General features: G+C 51.2%; 2 protein-coding genes across 2 annotated transcripts; both read left to right on the top strand.

The window, feature by feature from the left end:
• The first annotated feature begins 3720 nt into the window (after nucleotides 1-3720).
• Nucleotides 3721-13624, top strand: LOC134371851 (transmembrane protease serine 9-like). The gene is made up of 13 exons (XM_063088751.1): nucleotides 3721-3757; nucleotides 4087-4246; nucleotides 5138-5394; nucleotides 6255-6388; nucleotides 7328-7443; nucleotides 7564-7626; nucleotides 9740-9791; nucleotides 10263-10287; nucleotides 10625-10699; nucleotides 11181-11337; nucleotides 11702-11967; nucleotides 12515-12651; nucleotides 13204-13624. The coding sequence occupies exons 1-13, from the start codon at nucleotides 3721-3723 to the stop codon at nucleotides 13354-13356; spliced, it is 1632 nt and encodes a 543-aa protein (XP_062944821.1). The 3' UTR covers nucleotides 13357-13624.
• Nucleotides 13625-15363: 1739 nt separating this feature from the next.
• Nucleotides 15364-19536, top strand: LOC134374070 (kallikrein-10-like). Its single transcript, XM_063092262.1, has 6 exons — nucleotides 15364-15430; nucleotides 15904-16008; nucleotides 17028-17208; nucleotides 17850-18124; nucleotides 18318-18451; nucleotides 18921-19536. The coding sequence occupies exons 2-6, from the start codon at nucleotides 15918-15920 to the stop codon at nucleotides 19071-19073; spliced, it is 834 nt and encodes a 277-aa protein (XP_062948332.1). The 5' UTR covers nucleotides 15364-15430; nucleotides 15904-15917; the 3' UTR covers nucleotides 19074-19536.
• Nucleotides 19537-22645: the final 3109 nt, after the last annotated feature.

The following is a 22645-nucleotide window of genomic DNA, read 5'->3' as shown; positions in this document are numbered from 1 at the left end:
ACTGAGAAGCATGCAAGTCTCTGGACACCCAAACAAGAATGAATAAATAAGTGAATGTATGAATGAATGAATGAGACAGACAGAGAAATAGAATGAGAGAAGGAAAGATGGAAGGAAAGAGAGAGAGAGGCATAAAGATGGAGGCAGAACAAAGAAAAGTAATCAGCAGATATTTCTTCACGTCTGAGAAAAAAGATTGTGTCACCTAAGTCAGCTTTGTAAATTGCTTCTTGATACAGAAATAAATTGGTAAGGGCCATTTCAATGGTGTGTGCACTTAACTACCCTATATCTCCATGCATCTTCAGTTGCCTTGTTTGATGTTCCCTGAGGAAGCAATGTGCAGACATTTAGCCTCCTCCTGGCTCCGTTATTCAGATGGGCAAACTGAGGTCAGGAAAAGAGAGTAGCCTGATGGTTCCAGTGAATCACGGGATGAGCTAAGGTTTCAACCCAGGTCTGCATGACTCCAAAAGCTATCTTCTTTTTTTAAAAAAACCTGTAGAAACATTCATCCATTCACCTATTCATGAAAGCACTTCCTAGTCTTTTATTTGTTCATCTATTTGGATAATGATTAAGAATACAGGCTCTGGATCCAGGCTGTGTGGCTCAACCTCTTGTTCTTCCACTTATCAGCTGGGCGACTTTGGGGGAGTGACTTCACCTAGCTGTGCCTCAGTTTCAATATCTATGAGGATTTCCATATTCAGGGGCCTCACCCTATGTGTCACAGTGGCTGAGTTCTCTCTAGAGAATGGACTTCTGATGAGGCTCAAGAATAAGGATGTGAGGCACAGGGACGAGAAAGCTCTGGGGACTCCCTGGGGGAAGAGGCAAGAGGTGCTCAGAACTTTCTCTGAAAGCAGGAGTTATGTGGCTACAAGCCAGTCCAGGCTTCTTTGGGCTTCACCACAGCTGCAAACAGAAGTGGGTGGTATTATCCAGAAGCCACAAACTGGCAATCGGTGGGTCAAAAGAGAGCTACTAAGCAGCCACTATTCTGCCCTCCCTGCAGCCCTAGACAGCCATGAATCTGCTTTCTGTCTCTACGGATTTCCATATTCTGCACAGTACATATAAATGAATCATCATATGTTATTCGTGTCTGGCTTCCTTCCCTCCACATGATGTTTTCATGGTTCACCCAGTATCATAATTTCATAGCTTTTTATGGCTCAATAATATTCCCTTGTATGGATAGACTACATTTTATTTATTGTCAGTTGATGGACTTAATGGGCACAAGGTTCCTTTTGAGAGTGATAAAAGTGTTCTGGAATTAGTGGTGATGGTTGCACAACATTGTGAAAATGTGAATCTAGTGGAAGTCACTGAATTGTAGAGTTTAAATTGATGAAAATGCTGAATTTTAAGTTATATGAATTTTACCCACCCCACCCCCCGCCGCCCCCAAGAAAGATAAAGGCAGAGAGAGGCAGAGAGAGACAGAGAGAGAGAGACAGACAGACAGACAGAAAGAGAGAGACAGAGACAGAGACAGAAAAAGAGGGATTCTGTTAAGCCCACAGTTTTGGGGGTTTCCCTCCTAATATTCTAAGATCAGGAAGTGTCCCAGTATAAATCTAAATTTTCAGCTTCCCTCAAAAAGTCATAGTATTTGGCAATGCTGGGCCTCCATTCCAGCAAGGCAGCTCCTGACTAAAGTTGAAGAGTGAATTTTATTGGATCTAAATTATACCTCAGTAAACCTGATTCCCCAAAAATTCAAAATAAGGGAGGGGTTGAATTAGGTAGTTTCTAAAGACAAACCAAAAACTGAAGTTTTGCGATTGTGCACACAGACAGGGACAGAGACCCAAGACGCAAAGAGAAAGTAAAGGACTAAAAGACAGGAGTGAAGTGGGAACCCTCTCCTCTGTTTCTTTCTGCTCTTCACACTTTCCCGGTCTCCGGCTGCCTTTCTCTTGGTTTGTGTGTATCTCACTCTGAGTCTCATTCCCTTTGGTTCTCTCTCTTTCCCCTCTCCTTTTCTCTCTCTCCCTTCCTCCCAGATGAAGCCAAATCACAGATAAACCAGCACAGACTTCTCTTGTCCCTGATTCTCTGTCTCTCTTTGCCATTTCTGCTTCCCCATGTCTCTTTCTCTCTGTGGGTTTTATTTAATGCAAAGAAAAACGTTCATGGAATTAGATAAATCAACTTCATCTATGAGGGGTCTCCAAATAGTTTATGAAAAGATTCGCATTATCTTTCCATTCTGTTTTTTTCATGAACTTTCTGAAGTGCTCTCACGTGCACACGTGTGTGTGCGTGTGTGTGTGTGCGTGTGTGTGTGCGTGCGTGCCTGCATGCGTGTGTGTGTGTGCGTGTGTGTGTGCGTGTGTGTGTGTGCGTGCATGCCTGCATGCGTGTGTGTGCGTGTGTGTGTGCGCGTGCCTGCATGCGTGTGTGTGCGTGTGTGTGTGCGCGTGCCTGCATGCGTGTGTGTGTGTGTGTGCGTGTGTGTGTGCGTGCGTGCCTGCATGCGTGCGTGCGTGTGTGTGTGTGTGTGTGTGTGTGTGTGTGTGTGTGTGTGTGAGATCTGTGCTTCTTGAAGCAGTCGAGGTGAGGAGGGTACTCTAAAGTAATAAGAGTTGACTGACTGTGCATTTAAAAAATTCAATTAGAGGGCCGGCCCGTGGCTCACTCGGGAGAGCGTGGTGCTGATAGCACTAAGGCTGCGGGTTCAGATCCTATATAGGGATGGCCGGTTAGCTCACTTTGAAGAGTGTGGTGCTGACAACACCAAGTCAAGGGTTAAGATCCCCTGACCAGCCATCTTAAAAAAAAAATTCAATTAGAATCAGACTTCCATGGAAACCAATTTGGAAACCCTCTTCTGTTTCTTGAATCACATGTTTTGAAGTCTCTTCCTTCTCCTCTTCTCTTTCTGGGGCTCTGTCTGCTCTTGGTCTTCCTGCTCCTCACTTCCACCCTCCTGCTTTCTCAGCCTGCCTGTCCTCCTGTTCCTCCCTTCCCTGTGGGGACTGGCCCCAGATGTCTGAGGTGTCCCCACCCTCCCTGAGACTTCTTCATTGGAGTCGGGATTAGAACTCAACTCCCAAATCACTTTGAGTCATCAGTCCAGGGGCTGCTGGCAGGTTTGGGGAGAAGGAAGAGGAAGTGGGGTTGGGTCATCTCACCCTGCGTCCCTTCCTCCCGCCCCCTTCCATTTATCTGTGAAGCTCCATTAAGTGTCATTAGCTGAGAAGAGTTTCTATGGGATTAGAGAATGCCCTGCCTGTGTCTTCCTCACCCCTTCCCTCAACACGGAAATTGGATGGGCTGGGACAAAGAGAGGTAAAAGCTTTGTCAGCGGCCAGTCCAGCGCAGACAGAGAGGAGGGGACAGGTGGGGCAGAATGACAGGGGACTGAAGAGCCAGGTGGACAGTGGGAAAGCTGACTGGCAGGGTGGCCGGCAGATGAAAGGACAGGCAGGTAGGTAACAGGTAGGTGTACAGAAAGATAGCAGAGAAACAGACAGGCTGAACTGGTGATAGTCACATAGAGAATCCAGCAGACACACAGACAAGGTGAGAAGGGGACAGACAGTCACCAGTGATAGGGTGACATGAGGGGAACAGGTAGAGAGAACAGGTAAGTCATCTCCTCTGTGACCTTGAAAGAGAAGAAAAGAAGGCAAAGGTAGCGGGACAGGGAAAGGGCAACCTCTGAGATTCCGCACCTTTTCCCCCAGACCTTGGAGGTGCCCCACCATGGGGCTCAGCATTCTTTTGCTCCTGTGTGTTCTTGGTGAGTTCTCCCAGGGCAGGGAGAGGGCAGGACTGGGGTGGGTCCCTCCTCCCCCACGAGAAGGCCCCTGTCTCCCCATTTCCGCTCTGGCCCTCAGCCTGGTATTGAGGAGGGGAAGAGGGAGGCCAAGGGGTCCTATCTGTGTCTTTTTGGCATTTCACTGTGTCATTTTCTATAAACCACTGGGTCTCTCTCTGCCTTTCTACTGCCTGTTTCTCTCTCCTTCTATGCGTCCGCCTCTCTATCTATCTCTGTTTCTCTCTTCCTTTCTCTGACCCACAATCTTTATGTCTCTGGCCTTATTTCTCTGGCCCATGCCTCATCCCTAGGGCTCAGCCAGGCAGACACACAGAAGATTGTTGGTGGCACTGAGTGTGTGCGGAACTCACAGCCTTGGCAGGTGGGGCTGTTTGAGGGCACCAACCTGCGTTGTGGGGGGGTTCTCATTGACCGCAGGTGGGTCCTCACAGCTGCTCACTGTAGTGGCAGGTAAGTCTCACATCTGTTCTCTTCCTGGGGTGGGTGAAAGGGGTGGGAATTGGAGGAGGCGAGTGCTGGGGTAGGGTGACAGAGAAGGGAGTGTGCCAACGGGTAAAAAGCTGGTCTTACAAGAGAGTAGGAGATTAGACAAGTAGTAGAACTTCCTCAACAGTGGGCCTGGGGTGGGGTGCAGTGAGTGGAGGGCCTGGAACCTGTCCACCCACCCCCTCCCACTCCCTCATGTCCCCTTCTTTCCTTCATGACATCTGTTACCAGCCCCAGCCATTCCCTGACTGGCCCAGTCTTGGCCCTGGGCCCATGTCTGACTCAAACTCTTCGTGCAACCTCAGAGAATACATCTGGCACCTCTCTAGCCCCAAGTGGTGCCATTTGTAAAATGAGAGATTGGGCTTGCTAGATCTGATGCTCGAGAATTTTTTGTAAAAGGGGAGCTCAGATGCAAAAAGACAGAGAGTCTCAGGGAGAGAGAGAGACAGACACCAGCAGGACAGAGAGAGGTCATTCATAATTGACTTGGTCATTCAGTCAACAGTGTTGACACATGCTCCATGCCAGGTCGTGGGAATAGGCAGTGAGGAAGGCAGACAGATGTCTCTGCCCTCACGGGCCTCGCTATCTAAGAGAATTGGAAAGAGACACAGATGCAGTGCCCCGGGAGGAGAAATGGGATAAACACCCGAAATGGAAAGATGATGTCAGAAATAAGACCGAGGGACAGAAAGGGAGAGACTTAGAGAATAAGAGCAAGAAAGGGAGAGGACAGACCCTGAGATGCACAGCAGCAGAGGGGGGCAGGAGGCCTTGGGAGTGTGGCCCATGGCGGGGGTACCCAGGGGACTCCCTGCCTGCCATCCGCTGAGGTGCTGTGACCCCCAACAGGTACTGGGTGCGCCTGGGGGAACACAGCCTCAGCCGGCTAGACTGGACAGAGCAGATCCGGCGCAGCAGCTTCTCTGTGACCCACCCCAGCTACCAGGGAGCCCAGCAGAGCCATGACCATGATCTCCGGCTTCTGCGGCTTAACACGCCTGTCCGCTTGACCCGCAGTGTCCAGCCCCTGGCCCTGCCCAGCACTTGTGCAACCATTGGCACTGAGTGCCATGTCTCAGGCTGGGGCACCACCAACCAGCCATGGAGTAAGGGAACCCCAGGGCCAGGGGTCAGGGTGGGTAAAAGTCTAGGATGATTAGAGGTCAAAAGTCATGACACCTCAGAAGAAGTATGGGTAAAAAGTCCTGATGTATGGTCAAACATCAGGATCGTGGTTTGGGGGTCATAGATCATAGTGGATTGAGGTCTTGGGAGTCAAAGAGATTAATGGATTGGGTGTGAAGTCAGAAGTCAAGGTCAGGGATGTGGCTGGAAGTCAGAGTAATGTCAGTGGTCATCAGACTGGAGCAAAAGGCATAGATAAACAGGATCTGGGTGTCAGGTCAGGGGCTCTGGGGTTAGAGGTCATTGTAGAGTTGATGTCATGGGATCTAAATGTTGCACAATTTGGTCAGAATCTAGGGATGTAAATTGGGATTCTATCAGGGATTACATGTCTGAGATTGGAAGTCATAGGGTTTAAGGTATGGGGACAGAGGATAGGGATCGTGGAGTCTGGGATTAAATAAACTAAAATCAGAAGACGCTTTGGAGTTGAAACCAATAAAGTGAAGGTTTAGAGGATGCAGAGCTGATGTTGGAGCTTAAGGTGAAGACAAGGACATGGGGTCAGGAGACAGAGAAAAGACATTATTAGGTCAAGCTGGGATTATCAGGTTATAAGATTGAAAGTCAAAGGCCACAGGTCAAGGGGACTGGGCCAATGATCTAGGGTCAAGAGTCACTATGAAATTGAGTTATAAATCTGAAATTTCAGGTTTTAGGATTGTAATAGAGGTTGGTGGGGGCTGGAGTGTAGACTTGGATTGGACTTTCTTGGGAGGAGGTATGGAGCCTCAAAGTGGGGAGCTTCAGGGGCTCTGCAGTATCCATCTTCCATCTCCAGGTCCATTTCCAGACCTGCTCCAGTGCCTCAACATTTCCATTGTCTCTGATGCCACCTGCCGTGCTGTGTTCCCTGGGAGAATCACAGAAAATATGCTGTGTGCGGGCGGCATCGCCGGGAAGGATGCCTGTCAGGTGAGCAAACACAGGCAATGCATGGTCACCTAGGCAGGAAGTGGGAGACTGAGAAGGAACCGGGAGAGACCGAGAACAGGAGGGAAATTGATGGCGGTCAGTAAAAGGGGATGAGGGAGAAAGATGGGGTCGGGGTCAGAAAGTAGAGGAGGCACAGAATAACAGCTGGAGAGAGACAGAGAATTGGAGAGAGGACCAGGGAACGGAGGACAGAGAGAGGGAGGGCTAGACAGACAGAATGGAGGCGGGGAGGGAACAGAGAAGAAAAAATGGGGCAGGGGGCACAAAGAGAGAGAGGGGAAGAGACTAGGGGAGAGGATGGGGAAAGGCAAAGAGCTAGCCAGGACTTAGAGCTCCGGGACTGAGCTGTCTCCGTGGCTCTAAGTCTTTCCCATATCGTCCTCCACTGGTGCTGTCCCAGGTTAGGAGCGATATATTTGAGGATGGAGATAGGAAAGGGGGTCAGTGGACCCCCTTACCCTCTGATTCAGCATACCTACCTCTTGGGGTACCCCAGACCCAAGGCCAGGGCCCCAGGCCTTGTCCTTGAGAGAATCTTCTACCCTTATGAAGTCCTGCTGTCCTTCCCTGGGATTGGTCATTGAAGACAGTGTTCTTTTCGCTCGTTGGGAAGAGCTCCAGCCATTGTCCTTTAGAGAATTCTCTACCTTTTATAGAGGGTCTCGACCTCCTTCCCTGGGATTGGTCCCAGGGAATGACACCCTCTTCCCTGGGATTGGTCCCAGGGAATGACACCCTCTTCCCTATTGGTGAGCCATTGCCTTTGTCCTCAGAAACCTGGCTCTGCTCTTTTCTCCAATGTCCCGGCTCGGAGCCACTGTCCTCAAGGCCCAGGAATAGGTTGGGGGGTGGGGGGAAAAAACAGGAATAGGACTTTACCCTTGTTCAGGCAGTACTCCTTCTCCCTCTTCCTTCCAGGGTGACTCTGGGGGCCCCCTGGTATGTGGGGGAGTCCTTCAGGGTCTGGTGTCCTGGGGATCCGTGGAGCCTTGTGGGCAAGAAGGCATCCCAGGAGTCTACACCAATGTTTGCAAATATGTGGACTGGATCCAGATGGTTATGAGGAGCAACTGACATGCCTCCTCCTCTGCCCCTCAACTTGGGGGCCACCCTGGCCCTCAGAGCATTAGATCTCCTTCATCATCACCCCTCGCTCTCACTATTGTTGTTGTGGGAATGTCTTGGAATCCCAACTCCAGCAAGCCCTTCCAGGACTCATGATTGGAGTGGGAGGAATGTGTGATTGTCTGGAATAAACACAACTGAAGGAGGGGCTGTGTCTGTCTATCCGATGTCCCCATGCTTGTTGAGACTGGGGGGATGGCTCACCGGTTCCTCTACCTACAGGTGTAGAAATAGAGATTAGAAAGGGTGAGAATTTTTTCTCAGGTGTCATACAAAAATGGAGTAGAAAAATTATTTATAACAATAAAAGTAAGGACCATTTTTCCCCATCTGGCATGATAGGAACAGTGCCCAGAGCTTATAAGCTTTTCAAGGGCCCATGAAGGACCTGAGGGGGAAAAAGAAAATTGTTGGCTCTGAAATACCAAATGAAAAGTACAAAATAAAAATTCATGACCATTTAATTAAATGTCTGTAAAACATAACATTCTTTCCTCTAGCCAATTGCAGCTTGATTTTTATGCAGTCAAGCATGCGTTATATTTAATGTGGGATGTGGGTTTGTTTTAATATGTCTGCAGTGACTGAGGGTTGGCCACAGCCTTGGAAAGCAAGAAGACCCAGCCTATGTCTTAAAATGATCCTGCCAGGGCCGAGCCCGTGGCGCACTCGGTAGAGTGCTGCGCTGGCAGCGCGGCGACGCTCCCGCCGCGGGTTCGGATCCTATATAGGACTGACCGGTGCACTCACTGGCTGAGTGCCGGTCACAAAAAAAACGACAAAAAAAAAAAAAATGATCCTGCCCACGCCGGTCTGTTTCCACCAACCCTTTCTGGAAGGAAGATAACATCTTCTCCCAAATGCATTTAAGGGGAATTGCAGGCGGGAGGGAGGGAGGGGTGATCATAACAGCAGTAGGAACATTCACTGTGCCGCGCTGTGCTCGGCTCCTTCCACGCTCTACTGAAGGCCTTACCCCAACCTACTCCCCCCAGGCAGGGCTGTCACCCCATCTCTCAGATGAAGAAACTGAGCCTTACAGGGGTGGAGTTCCTCATCCCACGTCACAGTGGTAGTCCTAGTGTCAAGAAGAGGCAGAACCAGGGTTTAAGGCCAGGGCTGACTGCTATCAGAACCTAGGCCTACCCTGCCTTGTTCCACATCTGGTTAAGGGAGAAAGGAGAGGAAAACTGAGGGAGGAAAGAGACTTCACTAGAAACAAACAAGCCGGGAGAAGTAGGAATTTGCACTCGGGCTTTGCAGATGAGGAAATCGAGATGGCTGAGAGACTGGAAGTCATCGGGCAGAGGTCACATAGCAGCGAGTAAGTGCCACGACTGGGTTCAGAGGGCAGGGAGGTGGGGAGAGGGGAGAGGAGGAAAGGGCCAGAAGAGAAGTGAGGCCCCAGACGAGCCCTGAGGCTTGAGGCCTCCACAGAGGATTCGTTTCTTTTTCCTGGGCCTCGGCTCCCACAGGCTCCGACCTGCCTCCCCCACCCTCCTGTCCTGCCCCTTAGCCTGGCAGCAGCCCCACCTCTGAGACATCTCAGTCCCCACCCCCTTGGAAAGGAGAAGGGAGGGGCCCAGAGGAGGCCGAGGGCCCACCTGGGCTCGGGCTGTGGGGAAGGAGGGGCCAGCTCAGGAGGACAGACAGAGACTGGGAGATCAGATGGAAGGAAAGGGATTTAGAGACAGAGGTGGAGGGGGAGCGAGAAAGAGAAAGACTGCAAGACCGAGATGAAGTGAGAGACACCGAGAGCCATAGAGAGATACAAAGCTAGAAAGAATTAGAGACGGGGACATGCAGAAAGGGACTGAGATTCTCAGCGGAGATAAAGGAACAAAGATAGACAAAGACACATAGGGACAGAAACATAGAGACGAAAAGAAAAGTTACAGACAGAAAACGACAGAGATAAAGAGAAAAAGATTCAGAGAGAAGGCAGGAAAGGGAAGAATGGAGACCAACAGACAGACGAACACAGACATGCAGGGAAACGGAGGGAAGAAAGAAGAGGGGCTTGGAGAGCAGACAGAGGCAGGAGGGCAGTGCACTGCTCAGGGGCCCGGGGCCAGCCAGCCGGGGAGGTCCCCACACACACCCCGCCCCCAGGGCAATAAGGCAGGGCTTGGAGGCCAGTCTTCCTGGGCCCGCCCGCCCAGGGCCACCCCCTCCTGCCCGCCTGCCTGCTGCCTCTCTCTTCAGCCCAGCCTGCTTCAGCTGCAACTGCCGGGCCCCAGAGCCCCAGCCAGAGCCTGTGAGTCCAGGAGGGAGGGGAAGGGCCCCATCCACGCGCCTGTCCTCCGCAGGACACTAGTCCTCTTCTGCCTGGCAAGGCACCCATTTCTCCCTCTGCTCCGTCCTTTTCTGCTTGGGTCAGGGTTCTCTGCCTCTCTCTGGCTCTCTCAACTCTAAACAGCTGCCCCTAGTCTTGATGAACTCTGACTCTAGCTTTGGTAGCCAAGTCCAGCCCTCCGCCCTCCACACCTCCTGGCCAGGGCAGCTGAGGGCACTGGCCCTCCCCTTGACCAGCCCCACCCAGCCCTGTCCAGCTGTCCTTCACAGGGTCAGGGGTTTAGCAAGGAGAGGCACCAGGACATTGACTCAGGCTGAGTCCCCTACTTCATCCAGGGCAGACCTCAAGACTCCATATCACCCTGCTGTTGAGACAACAAAAATGGGATGATTACCAGTGGAGGCCCAGCTCCCCTTGTCCTCCCACCCCAAGCTTCTGGGACCTGGTCAGGTCTCAGGTAAACAGGAAGAAAAACATTCTCCAAAATGTGCCTAGGAGGTCCTGTGGCTAACTTAAAAAGCAACTTCCACATTCTTCTTGGCATACCAGAAGCTTCTAGCTGCAATCAGCCCCCTCCAAGGCCACCCTCCATACCTAAGATTTATTTTAAATGTTTGGAGGTCAGGGTGCAGTGAGAACAAGGGGATTCTTCAAACCTTGTTTCTCTCTGGAGGAATCAGCCAGGGGTGGGGAGAAGTGGGGAGCCAGAGTGGGTGTGGGAGAGGAGAGAGCATGAGCCAGCCCCTAGTCTTCCCGTAAAGTGATCTGGCCCCTGTGTCCTTCCTTGTTCACAGAGGAACCTGGGGCCGGCCCTTCCCCGCTCCAGGCCATGACGATTCTGCGATTCATCACACTTGCTCTGGTGACAGGTACGGTGGGGGATGGGGAAGGGCAGGGACCTCCCTCTAAGATCTCTAGAATCCCCCAACTCTCTGTGCCTGGCCATTGACAAGGCTGATACTCAAAATATAGAACAACCCATATGGCATCTGAACAGAGACCAGCCATAATGAGGTGCTGGATGTCTCTTGCTATACCAGGCATAATCCCTTTAGACACTAGAAGGAGGAGAGGTCAAGGAGGTCCCAGGGGAGGGGCTAGGGAAGCTGGCGTGGTGGGGTATCACTCAAATAGCTCAGAACAGCAGCTCCTGACCAACCCATTGGAATCACAGAAGTGTTTCAGTCCTCTAATGCCTGACCATCCATACGAGTACAGCACACCCTAGTGGGTCACAGACCAGGGCCCAGACCACCCGTCCTCTCTCTCCTCCCCACCCGTGTTTCTGGGAGTCCTCCTGGCCTACCTCCTCTCCTGCCTGAGCCCCCTCTTTTGCCCCCACCCCTCCAGGGCATGTAGGGGGAGAGACCAGGATCATCAAGGGGTACGAGTGCCCTCCTCATTCCCAGCCCTGGCAGGTGGCCCTGTTCCAGAAGACACGGCTGCTCTGTGGGGCAACCCTCATCGACCCCAAATGGCTCCTGACAGCAGCCCACTGCCGCAAGCCGTGGGTGCGGGGGCCGGGAGGGGGCTGGAGAGGGAGAGATGGATGGAGAGGGGGTTGGGGATAGGGAGAATGTGTACAGGGGTTGGGGTGCAGGGATGGGGAAAGGGTAGTGTTAGATGATGGGGATGAGTTGGGATTAAAGATGGAGGACGGATGACATGGGAACTGGGATCGTCTTGGGAATGGGTTTGAGTGTTGGGTTGGGGATATGGCTTGGAAGAGGGCTTCAGTGGGAGATGGAGATGAGATTGGAAGTGGAGTTATGTTTCTTCATTCTCGAATATGTTTTTCATCTCTCTCCCTGGCCCCCACCTCATGTCTCTCCCTACCTTTCCATCTCTGACCACCATCTCTCCCACTTCAGCAGCTACATAGTTCACCTGGGGGATCACAACCTCCAGCAGCGGGATGTCTGTGAGCAGACCCGCATGGCCACTGAGTCCTTCCCACACCCGGGCTTCAACAACAGCCTCCCAAACAAAGACCACCGCAATGACATCATGCTGGTGAAAATGGCAGCACCAGCCTTCATCACCCGGGCCGTGAGACCCCTCACTCTGTCGTCACACTGTGTCACCGCTGGCACCCGCTGCCTCATTTCTGGCTGGGGCACCACATCCAGCCCCCAGTGTAGGGGCTCCAGAAGGGAACATGGCTAGGGGGGTGGGGGATGAGGGTAGGGAGGAGGGATGGTCATGATTGTGGAAGGACACAGGGGACCCAAGGAACCTTCAAAGATGAGATTCATAGTGATGCAAGAGAAGGATACTGGAGCGTTTCAAGGTGTGATAAATTGAAAGGAAGAACGGAAAATGTCAGGGCTGGGGAGGGCGGACTTCAAAGTCAGACAGACATGATGTGCAATCCCAGAGCCGCAACTTTCCAGGTGTAGGAACTTAGTCAAGTGACTTCACCTCTCTGAACCTTGGTTTTTTTCCTCTACAAAATGAGAATAATCACACCTGCCTACCCATCTTGGATCAGAGATAATGTATACAGGGCAATTGGCATAAAGAATTTACTCAACAGCATTACTATTGCCATTGTTATAAGCAGAGAGATGAGTTGGCTGCAAGCAAGCAGGACAGGGATTCTCCCAGGTGCTGGGTTATAGCACCGCAGTGGGGGAAGGGGGGCGAGAGGCTAATTCCTCAAACCCCTCATGCTGTTTCCACAGTGCACCTGCCCCATACCTTGCGATGTGCCAACATCTCCATCATGGAGCACAAGGAGTGTGAGAACGCCTATCCTGGTAACGTCACAGATACCATGGTGTGCGCCAGTGTTCAGGAAGGGAACAAGGACTCCTGCCAGGTCAGAAGGCAGGGCCTGGATCTCCAACCACATCCTCATGCCCATCTTCAACCTCAATTTACATCTTCATTGACATCCACAATTTCATCCCCAACCCCAGCCCCACCGCCCCCTGCAACCCCAAGTCCATCTTCATCCCCAGTTCCCGTTTCTAACCTGAACAGGATCCCCAGCTCCATCCCCAGTCCCACCCGCATTTCCAACCCCAACCATCCCCAAACCCATTTTCTTTTTTTCTGTTTTTGTGTTTTGTGTGTGTCTGTTTCTTGTTTTTTGTTTTTCGGTATTTTTGGTGGCTGGCCAGTATGGGGATCCAAAGCCCCGACACTGGTGTGATCAGCACAGCGCTCTCCCAAGACCAAACCCATTTTCAGCCTTAACCCCATCCTTATTCCCACCCATAATCCCAACCTCATCCCCAAGCCTATTGCCAATCCAATTGCCAATCCCATCCTCAATCTCTGTCCTGCTTCCAACACCATCTATCTCCACCTTCTTCCTAACATCATGACCAACCGTTTTCTCTGACTGGTTCTCTCTCTTCATGCCCAGGGCGATTCTGGGGGCCCTCTGGTCTGTAATGGGTCTCTTCAAGGCATTATCTCCTGGGGCCAGGATCCATGTGCTGTCACCAGAAAGCCCGGTGTCTACACAAAAGTCTGCAAATATGTGGATTGGATCCAGGAGACTATGAAGAACAATTAGACAGGACCCACTCACCACGGGCTAACACCACCAAACTATTTGGCGATTTGATTCTTGTTCATTCTGCTAATAAGAAACCCTAAGCAGGACCCCTTTATGAACTTTCTTTGGGCCTCCTTTACTACAGGAGATGCTATAGCTTAATAATCAACTTGGGGTTTGGAATCAGTGAGACCTGGATTCAAATCCTGACTCAGACTAACTTGTGACTCTGGGAATGATAAGAGCTATTTTCTTCACTGTAATATCCCCAGCCCCAAAGAGAGTTACTGGCATACACCAAAATTTCAATAAATATTTACTATTTGAATAAATGAATCTATTGACTGCTTACTATGAGCCAAACCCTGGTCCAATGTCTTTTAAATGTATCAATTAATCCTCACAAAACCCTATGAGGTTGGTACTATTATTATACCCATTTACAGATGAGGAAACTGAGGCACAGAGCAATGAAGTCACTTGCTCATGGCTACACAGCCAGTAAGTAGAAGAGGAAGGATTCTGAAGCAAGGGGAACTCAACTACCAAGCGAAACTGCCTTGATTAAGGCTCAGTTAGTTTCCTTACCTGTAAAATTGTGCATGTAAAAGTATAACAGCACAGTAAGTAAGTCAGCCTGCACATAGTAAGACATAGCAAGAGGAAACTATCACTGTTTTTTTCCATCTTCCATGAGAGGTAGTTAATTGAGACCTGTACTAGCCAATACGGTAGCCACTAGCCACATTTAATAGATATATATTGGAATTACATAAAATCAGACCTGTAATTCCTCTGTCACACTTGCCACATTCCAAATGCTCAACAGCCACATGTGGCTGGTGGCGGCCGTATTAGATAGCACAGACAGAACATTTCCATAATTGCAGAAAGTTCTATTGGACAGCACTGAGCTGGACAACCTCTGAAGTTAATTCAGTTCTCGCTGGAGATGTCCCACAAATAATCCAAAACTGAGGGTCTTTTTCAACCTTCTGCTCACCTTTCATGGGAGGTAACTGGCATGAGGAATAAAAGCCGAGAGCTGGAACTAGGGCCTCCCGGTTGTTTGGTGCCCTTGCTGTGTGACCTCCTGTGACTCACTGCCCTCTCTGAGCCCCCCATTCCTCACTTGAAATGAGGGAGTTGGCTGAGGTGATGGTGATGCCCCTTGCAGCCTCGGCCTCCTGTGGTTCATAGGCCTGTGTGTTAGTTACATGGAGTACACGCAGATGGCAGTGAGGGTATGAAATGGCCACACACAGGTATGATGAAGAGCCATACCCCCCAACATGCAGACAACTGGGACACACAGAACCCACTGCTCCAGCTGTAAGGGTGGGCTCAAGCCACAGAGCATCCCTCTCTCTGCCTCTTGTTCTTTCTCTTCTCCCTTTCTGTCTTCAAGTTTCCCTCTTTTCCTGTTTCTCTCTCTCTCCTCTCCTCTTCTGTCTCTCTCTCCTCTCCTCTCCTGTCCTCTCTCTCTCTCCCCTCTTCCCCCTCCCCCTCCCTCCCTCTCTATCTACCTTTTAGCCTCGGTTTATTACAGTCTCCCTTTCGGATTCAGTCTCAGTCTCTCCTACTCTTTCCTTCAATCTACTTTATCTACCTCTTTCCCATTACGCATTCCGGCTTGTCACTCTAGGTATGCGTTTCGCTGTTTATTTCCTCTCTCTCAATCATTATCGCAATCACCGCTCTTCCCCCCACCCCTAGGCTCCCTGTGTTAATGGTACGCTCTCCCCCCATCCCCACCTGGGAAGACTTCTTCGAACTGGGGACCCGGAAAACCCCCATGGAATCCAGCTTCAATAAGAGTATTTCAGATACCGGGGAAGCCTGTATTCCAGGGCCCCTCCCAGAGCAGGAATCTGGGACCCAGGTTGGGTGCCAACCCCGCCCACGGTATAATTAGGGAGGGGGAAAGGGAGTGAGTAAACCCTTGAGCGGGGAGGGTGGGGAAGCTTCCGGGCTCTTCGGGGTTAAAAGGGAAGGTCTGGACAGGGGTCCCTGGGCAGAGGATTCATCGGCCCACAAGGCAGGGCAGAGGCACTTCTGGGTTTCCTCCCTCCTTCCTACCGACGACTCCCAGGTGAAGCGGGATGCACCCCACCCTGGTTGGGGCGGATGGCGAAAGGATGGGTGGGGACCCTCGGGCCACGGGCAGGAGTCGTTTGAGCCTCGGTTTTCCTCTCTGAGGGACGCAGAAGACCCCAGCTGCTGAGAAAGATGCTCCCGCTGGCTTTGAGCCTCGGACCCCAACCCTACTTGCAAAGGAGGGTGAAACTCCGCACTTGGCGCGGCTGGCAGCCGGGATAGCCTGGCCTGGACGGCGCTCCACCGGGCGTGGGGAGGACGGGAGGGCGCGACGAGGGGCGTCATTAGTGTAATTGCGCCCATTACCGATGTTCCGGCCCGAACCGCCCGTCCGCCCGCCCCTGCGGTTGTCCGCCTAAGGCTAAACGAGTCCCGGCAGGCTAGGATGGCCCAGGCTTGGGCGGATGGGCACGGCGAGGTGGCGGTCTCAGACAGGGCATCGGTTTTAACCCTCCTCCCGCACCCCAGCCCCGGTCCTGGCCATGAGACCCCCGCACCTCCACCTCTCCGCCGCCTCCGGCACCCGGGCCCTGGTGGAGCTGCTGCTGCCTCTGCTGATGGCGCAACTCTGGGGTGAGTCGACTGACAGGAGGAGAGTGTGCTCTTATCACCAACCCCTGCCCGCCTCTCCTCCGGACCTCAGCACGCACCCAGCGACCCGGAGCCGGGCTCACCCGAAATCAGCTCCCCCCTCCCCGCCGGTGTCTCGCTGGTGTCCCGCCCACTTCAGGCCCCGTTCCCTTTACGCCGCTTGGATCGCTACTACCCTTTGCTCGCCCCGTTTATTCCTTCTCCTCCCCTTACCCCGCCTCTTCTTACTCCGTCCTATTTTATCCAGTCTTGCCTTACACCGTTTTGCCCACGCCGCTTTTTAATCCCGTTTCGGCATTCCCCACCCCTTCTCCCACAGCTCCGTTCTAACCCCGCTCCCTTATCAACGCGCACATCCTAGCCAGGCCGCCTTATGACCCCTCCGCGTTCTATCTCCGCCCCTCACCGCCCCGCCGGGCTCTGGCCCCGCCCTTCCCGTCCCTCCGCGTTCTATCTCCGCCCCTCACCGCCCCGCCGGGCTCTAGCCCCGCCCCTTACCGACCCTCCGCGTTCTATCTCCGCCCCTTATCGCCCCGCTGGGCTCTAGCCCCGCCCCTTCCCGACCCCTCCGCGTTCTATCTCCGCCCCTCACCGCCCCGCCGGGCTCTAGCCCCGCCCCTTACCGACCCTCCGCGTTCTATCTCCGCCCCTCACCGCCCCGCCGGGCTCTGGCCCCGCCCTTCCCGACCCTCCGCGTCCTATCTCCGCCCCCTGCCACCCTGCCGCTGTCTAGCCCAGCTCCCTCCTAGGCGCGCTTCGTTCAGTCCCTGCAGACCCACACCGGTCTGTCTCCTTACTCCACTCCACCCTGTCCCCGCCTCCTTCCACTTTCACGCCTTTTTTCCCCGCCAGCTTCCATTCAGTTCACGTGGGACCCCCAATTCTCTCCTCCTTGCTGATCCGGCTGTGGCCCCCCGCAGCCTGGTTCCGTGGCCCCACTCCGACCCAAACCCAGCCCTTGCCCTGCCTGCTCTGATCCCTACCTCCCTTTCTTTCTCTAGCCGCGGAGGCGCTGCTCCCTATAAACGGCACTGGCTCGGACCTTGCGGCTTCCGGCGCCGCGTGCGCGCGCGGCTCGCAGCCCTGGCACGTCTCCCTCTTCAATGGCCTCTCTTTCCACTGCGCGGGCGTCCTGGTGGACCAAAGTTGGGTGCTCACGGCCGCGCACTGCGTGAACAACAAGTATGGGGAGCTCCTCGAGGACGCCACGGAGGGGCTATGAGGGTTGGGGCCCTTGGAACTCAGCTCAAGGTGGGGTCAGTCGTGGAGGGCTTCCTGTAGGAGGAGAGGCGGGGGCTTGTGCAGTGCCACCAGGGGGCGGTGTGGTCCTTCTCAGTGTTTCTGGTCCCATCACTCCTGTCCAGCTCATCTTCCTTGGGTTCCATTTAGGAGTAGTTGGCTGTATGCAAGATAGAAGTCAGGGTCTAGTGTGGCCAGGAATTTAGAACTAAGAAAAGGTTCACCTCATGAGTCCCCACTGAGGGAGGAAGAGCTGAATGTCATTATAGAGAAAGGAAGGGGTAGGCTTACCCAGGAGTCCAGGCCCCCAGCCCTCAACTTCAGCATAACCCAAGAGCTCAAAGACCTGATTCCTGCTCCCTGTGTCCAGGAATCCAGATTCGCAACTGCCTTCTCCCCTCAGCCCATTCTTCCTGCAGACTCAAGAGTCTCCGCCTCCAAACCCCTCTTCCCTTGACCCCTCCAATTTCAGGACCCAGGTGTCTGCCCCCACCCCACTGCCTGCACCTTCTTTCTCAAGGACTCAGAGTCCAGACCCAGTCCCAATGAAGGTTTTGCCTCCATATGGCTCTTCCCTCCCCCAGGCCACTGTGGGCTCGAATCGGAGATGACCACCTGCTGCTTCTCCAGGGCGAGCAGCTCCGCAGAACCACTCAACATGTTGTCCACCCCAAGTATCGCCAGGGCTCAGGCCCCATCCTGCCAAGGCGCACAGATGAGCACGATCTCATGCTGCTGAAGCTGGCCAGGCCTGCTGTGCTGGGACCTCGCATCCAGACCCTGCGGCTGCCCTATCGCTGTGCCCAGCCTGGAGACCAGTGCCACGTTGCTGGGTGGGGTACCACGGCCACCAGAAGAGGCAAGAGCAGGGGGCGTTGAGGCTTGTATCTCAGGGAGAAAGAGGCTGGGAGCCTGAACTCCTAAGTCTGAGGGAGGAGGGGCTGGGGGCCTGGGATCTGGGATCAGAACAGGCTTGTGTCTGGACTCCTAGGTCCCAGGGGATTGGGGATTGGGACTGGACCCGGGGTTTACCTAGCGTATTTTCCCATCAGTGAAGTACAACAAGGGCCTGAGCTGCTCTGGGGTTGCTATCCTGAGCCCTAAAGAGTGTGAGGTCTTCTACCCTGGTGTGGTCACCAACAACATGATGTGTGCTGGACTGGACCAGGGCCAGGACCCTTGCCAGGTACGGACTGGCCCGGGAAGGTCTCTGACTCATGGGAGGGAGAAGACCCACCCCTGCCCCCAACTCCATTCCCAAACCCCAACCCATCCCTAGTCCTAACCCCCTCCTCATTCCTATCCTTAACCCCATTCCCATCCTCAAACCATTCCTAAATCTCTACACCATCCCTGTCTCCAGATCCATCTCCATCCTGTCACTCACCATGAACTACAATCCCAACTATAATCCCAACACATCTCCATTTTCATCTCCCAGTCCAAATTTCGTGACCCCAAGTCCACTTCCATCCCCACCTCCAACCCACCCTCCAACCTGATAACCTAATTCCAACCCCACCCCAACCTCATCTGTATCCCAGTCCAACCCACCCCTGCCCCAGCCCCTGCCTGTCCCATCACTATCCCAGACCCCAAAGTGGTAGCTCTCACACTGGCATATTCATTTGATCTCTCCTTCCTCCCACTCCCAGAGTGACTCAGGTGGACCCCTGGTCTGCGATGAGACCCTGCAGGGCATTCTTTCATGGGGCGTTTATCCCTGTGGCTCTGCCCAGCATCCAGCTGTCTACACCCAGATCTGCAAATACATCCCCTGGATCGAGAAAACCATACGCTCCAACTGATCCATACACCCAGAGACCCCTTCATCATCTGTCCTTTTCCTCAGACTCCTGAGCTTCCTCCCCAGTTGGCTGGGCTCTCCACCTGCACTGCTCAAATCTTTGCTGCCCATCCGTACCTGTTGACACCTCACCTCTTCCCTCATTCCCCCTGCCCACTCCCATTCTCTACCCACACTGACGCTGAAGAGCAGAAAGTGGTGGCGAAGATTTGTTCAAGAGAAGCAAGGAAGCCGGTGGCCACCCAGCCTCTGAGAGAAATTGTAGTCACCCAACCCAGCTTCCTGTACCACTCTCTGCTGTGTAATCTTGGCCAAGCCAAGTATCCTCTCTGAACCTTGGTTCCCTCACCTGCAAAATGGGGACAATGAGGTGCCTACCTCTTAGATGTGTTGTGAGGAGACTATGATATAACGTGTGTATGTAAATCTTTATAGTAATTGTCATGTAAGCCTTAACACAGTGGGTGGTGAGCTCTGACTAAATGTTACCTGTTGTCATGATCCTGGTGAGAGCGTGTGTGACCGTTTCCTGGGGAGAAGTGCACAGGCGTAGCCTTCGATCCCAAACCCCATTCCCATCTCCTAGGGCTGATCATATTCCCACCCATCTTCCAAGTCACAGGAAGTACCTTTTAACCACTTCCTTCTTCCCTCCCACTGTTTCCTATTTCTGAGTCCACCCAAGGAGCTAGGCTGGCTCTGAGTCATCTGGTACCTTCTCTGCCTTTGTGGAGCCACTGGAACTCAAGGGATCTCACCTTGCATCCAGCCCAGCCTCCAAGACCAGAGGGCTGAGCAGGTGGTGAAGACAGGGAAACTCTTCCCACCTCAATTGTTAAGATGGTGCCCAGAAGCCAAAAATCTTTGGCTTATTTGTTATTAATTAGCTTTTAGATATTTGTCCAGAAAACTTGGGAGAAGGGATTGTTCTCACCCAGAAATTGCCTCCATGTAAATATTTTTATCCTGGGCAGGGGAAGGGGAGGTACACAGAATCCAGGCAAAGCTAACAGATGTTTGAGCCTCTAAAATTAGCCTGGACTTTGAAGCCATAACATAAGCTGAACATAGACACAACAAAAATTTTCCATAAAGCACGGGTTGTTTGTTTTTGTTTTTTTCCCTCCTTTCAAACACCAATTTGTTGAGCATCTATTAAATGCCATGCTCTGGGTACTGGAGACATAGTGGTGACCACAATAAGGTCCCTGCCCCCGCAGAGTCCACAGAAGATGTATACAAGGTCTGACTGCATACAGAGTCTGGTATACAGCTCTCTTTCATTGGCTCCTCCCCACTCTGCCCCCATTAGCACACCCAGGAAATGTCAGTCAGGCACATCAGCTGAGTTTGTCATCCAAGGATCAGAAGCAAAGTAGGTAGGAATGCAAAAACTCGATTCATTTTTAAAGACAATTCACCCAATCCTTTAGTCACTCCTCAATGTTTATTAAGCCATGTCGTACGCCAGGCTGTGTAGATGAATCAGATGAGGCCCTACCCTCAAGGAGCTGCTAGTCAGGTCAGGGTGACAGGCAAGCCTTACATTCTTGTCATTCAGGTCCCCGCTGAAAGGTCATCTTCTCAAGGAGGCCTTCCTGGATTGCCCAGGCTAAAGGGGTCCCCTTTTGGTCACCAATTCCATTCCTCTGTTGAATTCTTTCACAGTACTTGTTATAGCAGAAATCTCATTTACCTGTTTACTTGCTAATGGTCTATGTCCACAACCCCCTGCCCCCACCATGAGGGCAGGGACTCAGATATTTGTCCACTGTGGTTTTCTAAGCACCTGCTATAGTGCCTGGCCCACAGAAGTTATTCAACACATTGCTGAATGAACAATTGACACAAATTGATCAGTTCTTGGACCCACAGAGGGTCAGGAAAGGCTTCTCAAGTGAGAGTATATTTACATGGGGTTTTAAAGGATAAGTAGGAGTTCACCACATAAAGAAAAAAGTGCATCTTTATCACCTACTGTGTGACCTTGAGCAAATTACTTAAACATTCTTTCTACTTCAATTTTCTTCTCTGTCAAATGGAGATACCTGCTTGATTAGACTCATGAGAATTAAATGATATAATATATATTAAATGCTTACCTAACACAAGTCATGGAGAAAATAAAGGAAAGCTATTAGAAATGTTCTTAAAAATAATTAGGGTGAGGAAAATATCTCAATACAATTAAAGCCATATATGACAAACCCACTGCCAATATCATCCTGAATGGAGAAAAATTGAAAGCTTTTCCCTTAAGAACAGGAACAATACAAGGATGCCCACTCTCACCACTCCTATTCAACACAGTACTAGCCAGAGCAATAAGGGAAGATAAGGAAATAAAGAGCATCCAGATTGGAAAAGATGAAGTCAAACTGTCCCTGTTTGCAGATGACATAATACTATGTATAGAACAGCCTAAAGACTCTATAAAAAAAACTGTTAGAGTTAATAAATGATTTCAGAAAAGTTGCAGGATACAAAATCAACATGCAAATATCAGTAGCATTTCTATATTCTAACAATGAACTGGTGGAAAAAGAAATTAAGAAAGCTAGCCCATTAAAAATAGCCACCACCACCCCAAAAAAATACCTAGGAATAAATTTAACCAAGGATGTGAAAAATCTCTATGATGAGAACTACAAACCACTGTTGAGAGAAATTAAAGAGGACACAAGAAGATGGAAAGATATCCCATGCTGTTGGATTGGAAGAATTAACACTGTGAAAATGTCCATACTACCCAAAGTGATCTACAGATTCAACGTGATCTTCATCAAAATTGCAATAACATTTTTTTCAGAACAGGAAAAGACAATCCTAACATTCATATGGAATAACAAAAGACCATGCATAGCCAAAGCAATCCCAAGCAAAAGAAATAAAGCTGGAGGCATAACACTACCTGACTCTAAACTACACTACAAAGCTATAGTAACCAAAACAGCATGGTACTGGCATAAAAACAGACACACGAACAAATGGAACAGAATAAAGAATCAGAAATGAACCCATACACCTACAGCCATCTGATCTTTGACAAAAGCACCAAGACTACACACTGGGGAAGAGACTGCCTCTTCAGTAAAAGGTCCTGGGGAAATTGGATATTCATATGCAGGAGAATAAAACTAGACCCATACCTCTCACCATATACCAAAATCAACTCAAAATGGATTAAAGAATTAAATATATGTCCTGAAACAAAACTCCTTAAAGAAAATAGGGAAAACACTCCAGGAAGTAGGATTGGGTACAGACTTCATGAATATGACCCCAAAAGCACAAGCAACCAAAGGAAAAATAAACAAATGGGATTATATCAAACTAAAAAGCTTCTGCACAGCAAAAGAAACAATTAATAGAGTGAAAAGACAACCAACAGAATGGGAGAAAATATTTGCAAAACATACATCTGACAAAGGATTAATTACCAGAATATACAAGGAACTCAAATTAACAGCAAAAAAAAATGAGTAACCCAATTAAAAAATGGGCAAAGGAGAAGAATAGGCATTTCTCAAAGGAAGATATACGAATGGCCAACAGAAACGTGAAAAAATGCTC

Source organism: Cynocephalus volans, chromosome 3 (genome assembly GCF_027409185.1).
Source record: "Cynocephalus volans isolate mCynVol1 chromosome 3, mCynVol1.pri, whole genome shotgun sequence".
Taxonomy (NCBI): Eukaryota; Metazoa; Chordata; class Mammalia; order Dermoptera; family Cynocephalidae; genus Cynocephalus; species Cynocephalus volans.
Note: the sequence above shows the minus strand (reverse complement) of the source record. Positions and strands in the feature narration are given on the sequence as shown.

Coding starts and splice junctions, on each gene's coding strand:
- LOC134371851 (XM_063088751.1), top strand. CDS start 3,721: ATGGGGCTCAGCATTCTTTTGCTCCTGTGTGTTCTTG. Junction 5,395..6,254: donor CACCACCAACCAGCCATGGA/GTAAGGGAACCC, acceptor TTCCATCTCCAG/GTCCATTTCCAGACCTGCTC. Junction 10,700..11,180: donor CACACTTGCTCTGGTGACAG/GTACGGTGGGGG, acceptor CCACCCCTCCAG/GGCATGTAGGGGGAGAGACC.
- LOC134374070 (XM_063092262.1), top strand. CDS start 15,918: ATGAGACCCCCGCACCTCCACCTCTCCGCCGCCTCCGGCACCCGGGCC. Junction 18,125..18,317: donor TACCACGGCCACCAGAAGAG/GCAAGAGCAGGG, acceptor TTTTCCCATCAG/TGAAGTACAACAAGGGCCTG. Junction 18,452..18,920: donor AGGGCCAGGACCCTTGCCAG/GTACGGACTGGC, acceptor TCCCACTCCCAG/AGTGACTCAGGTGGACCCCT.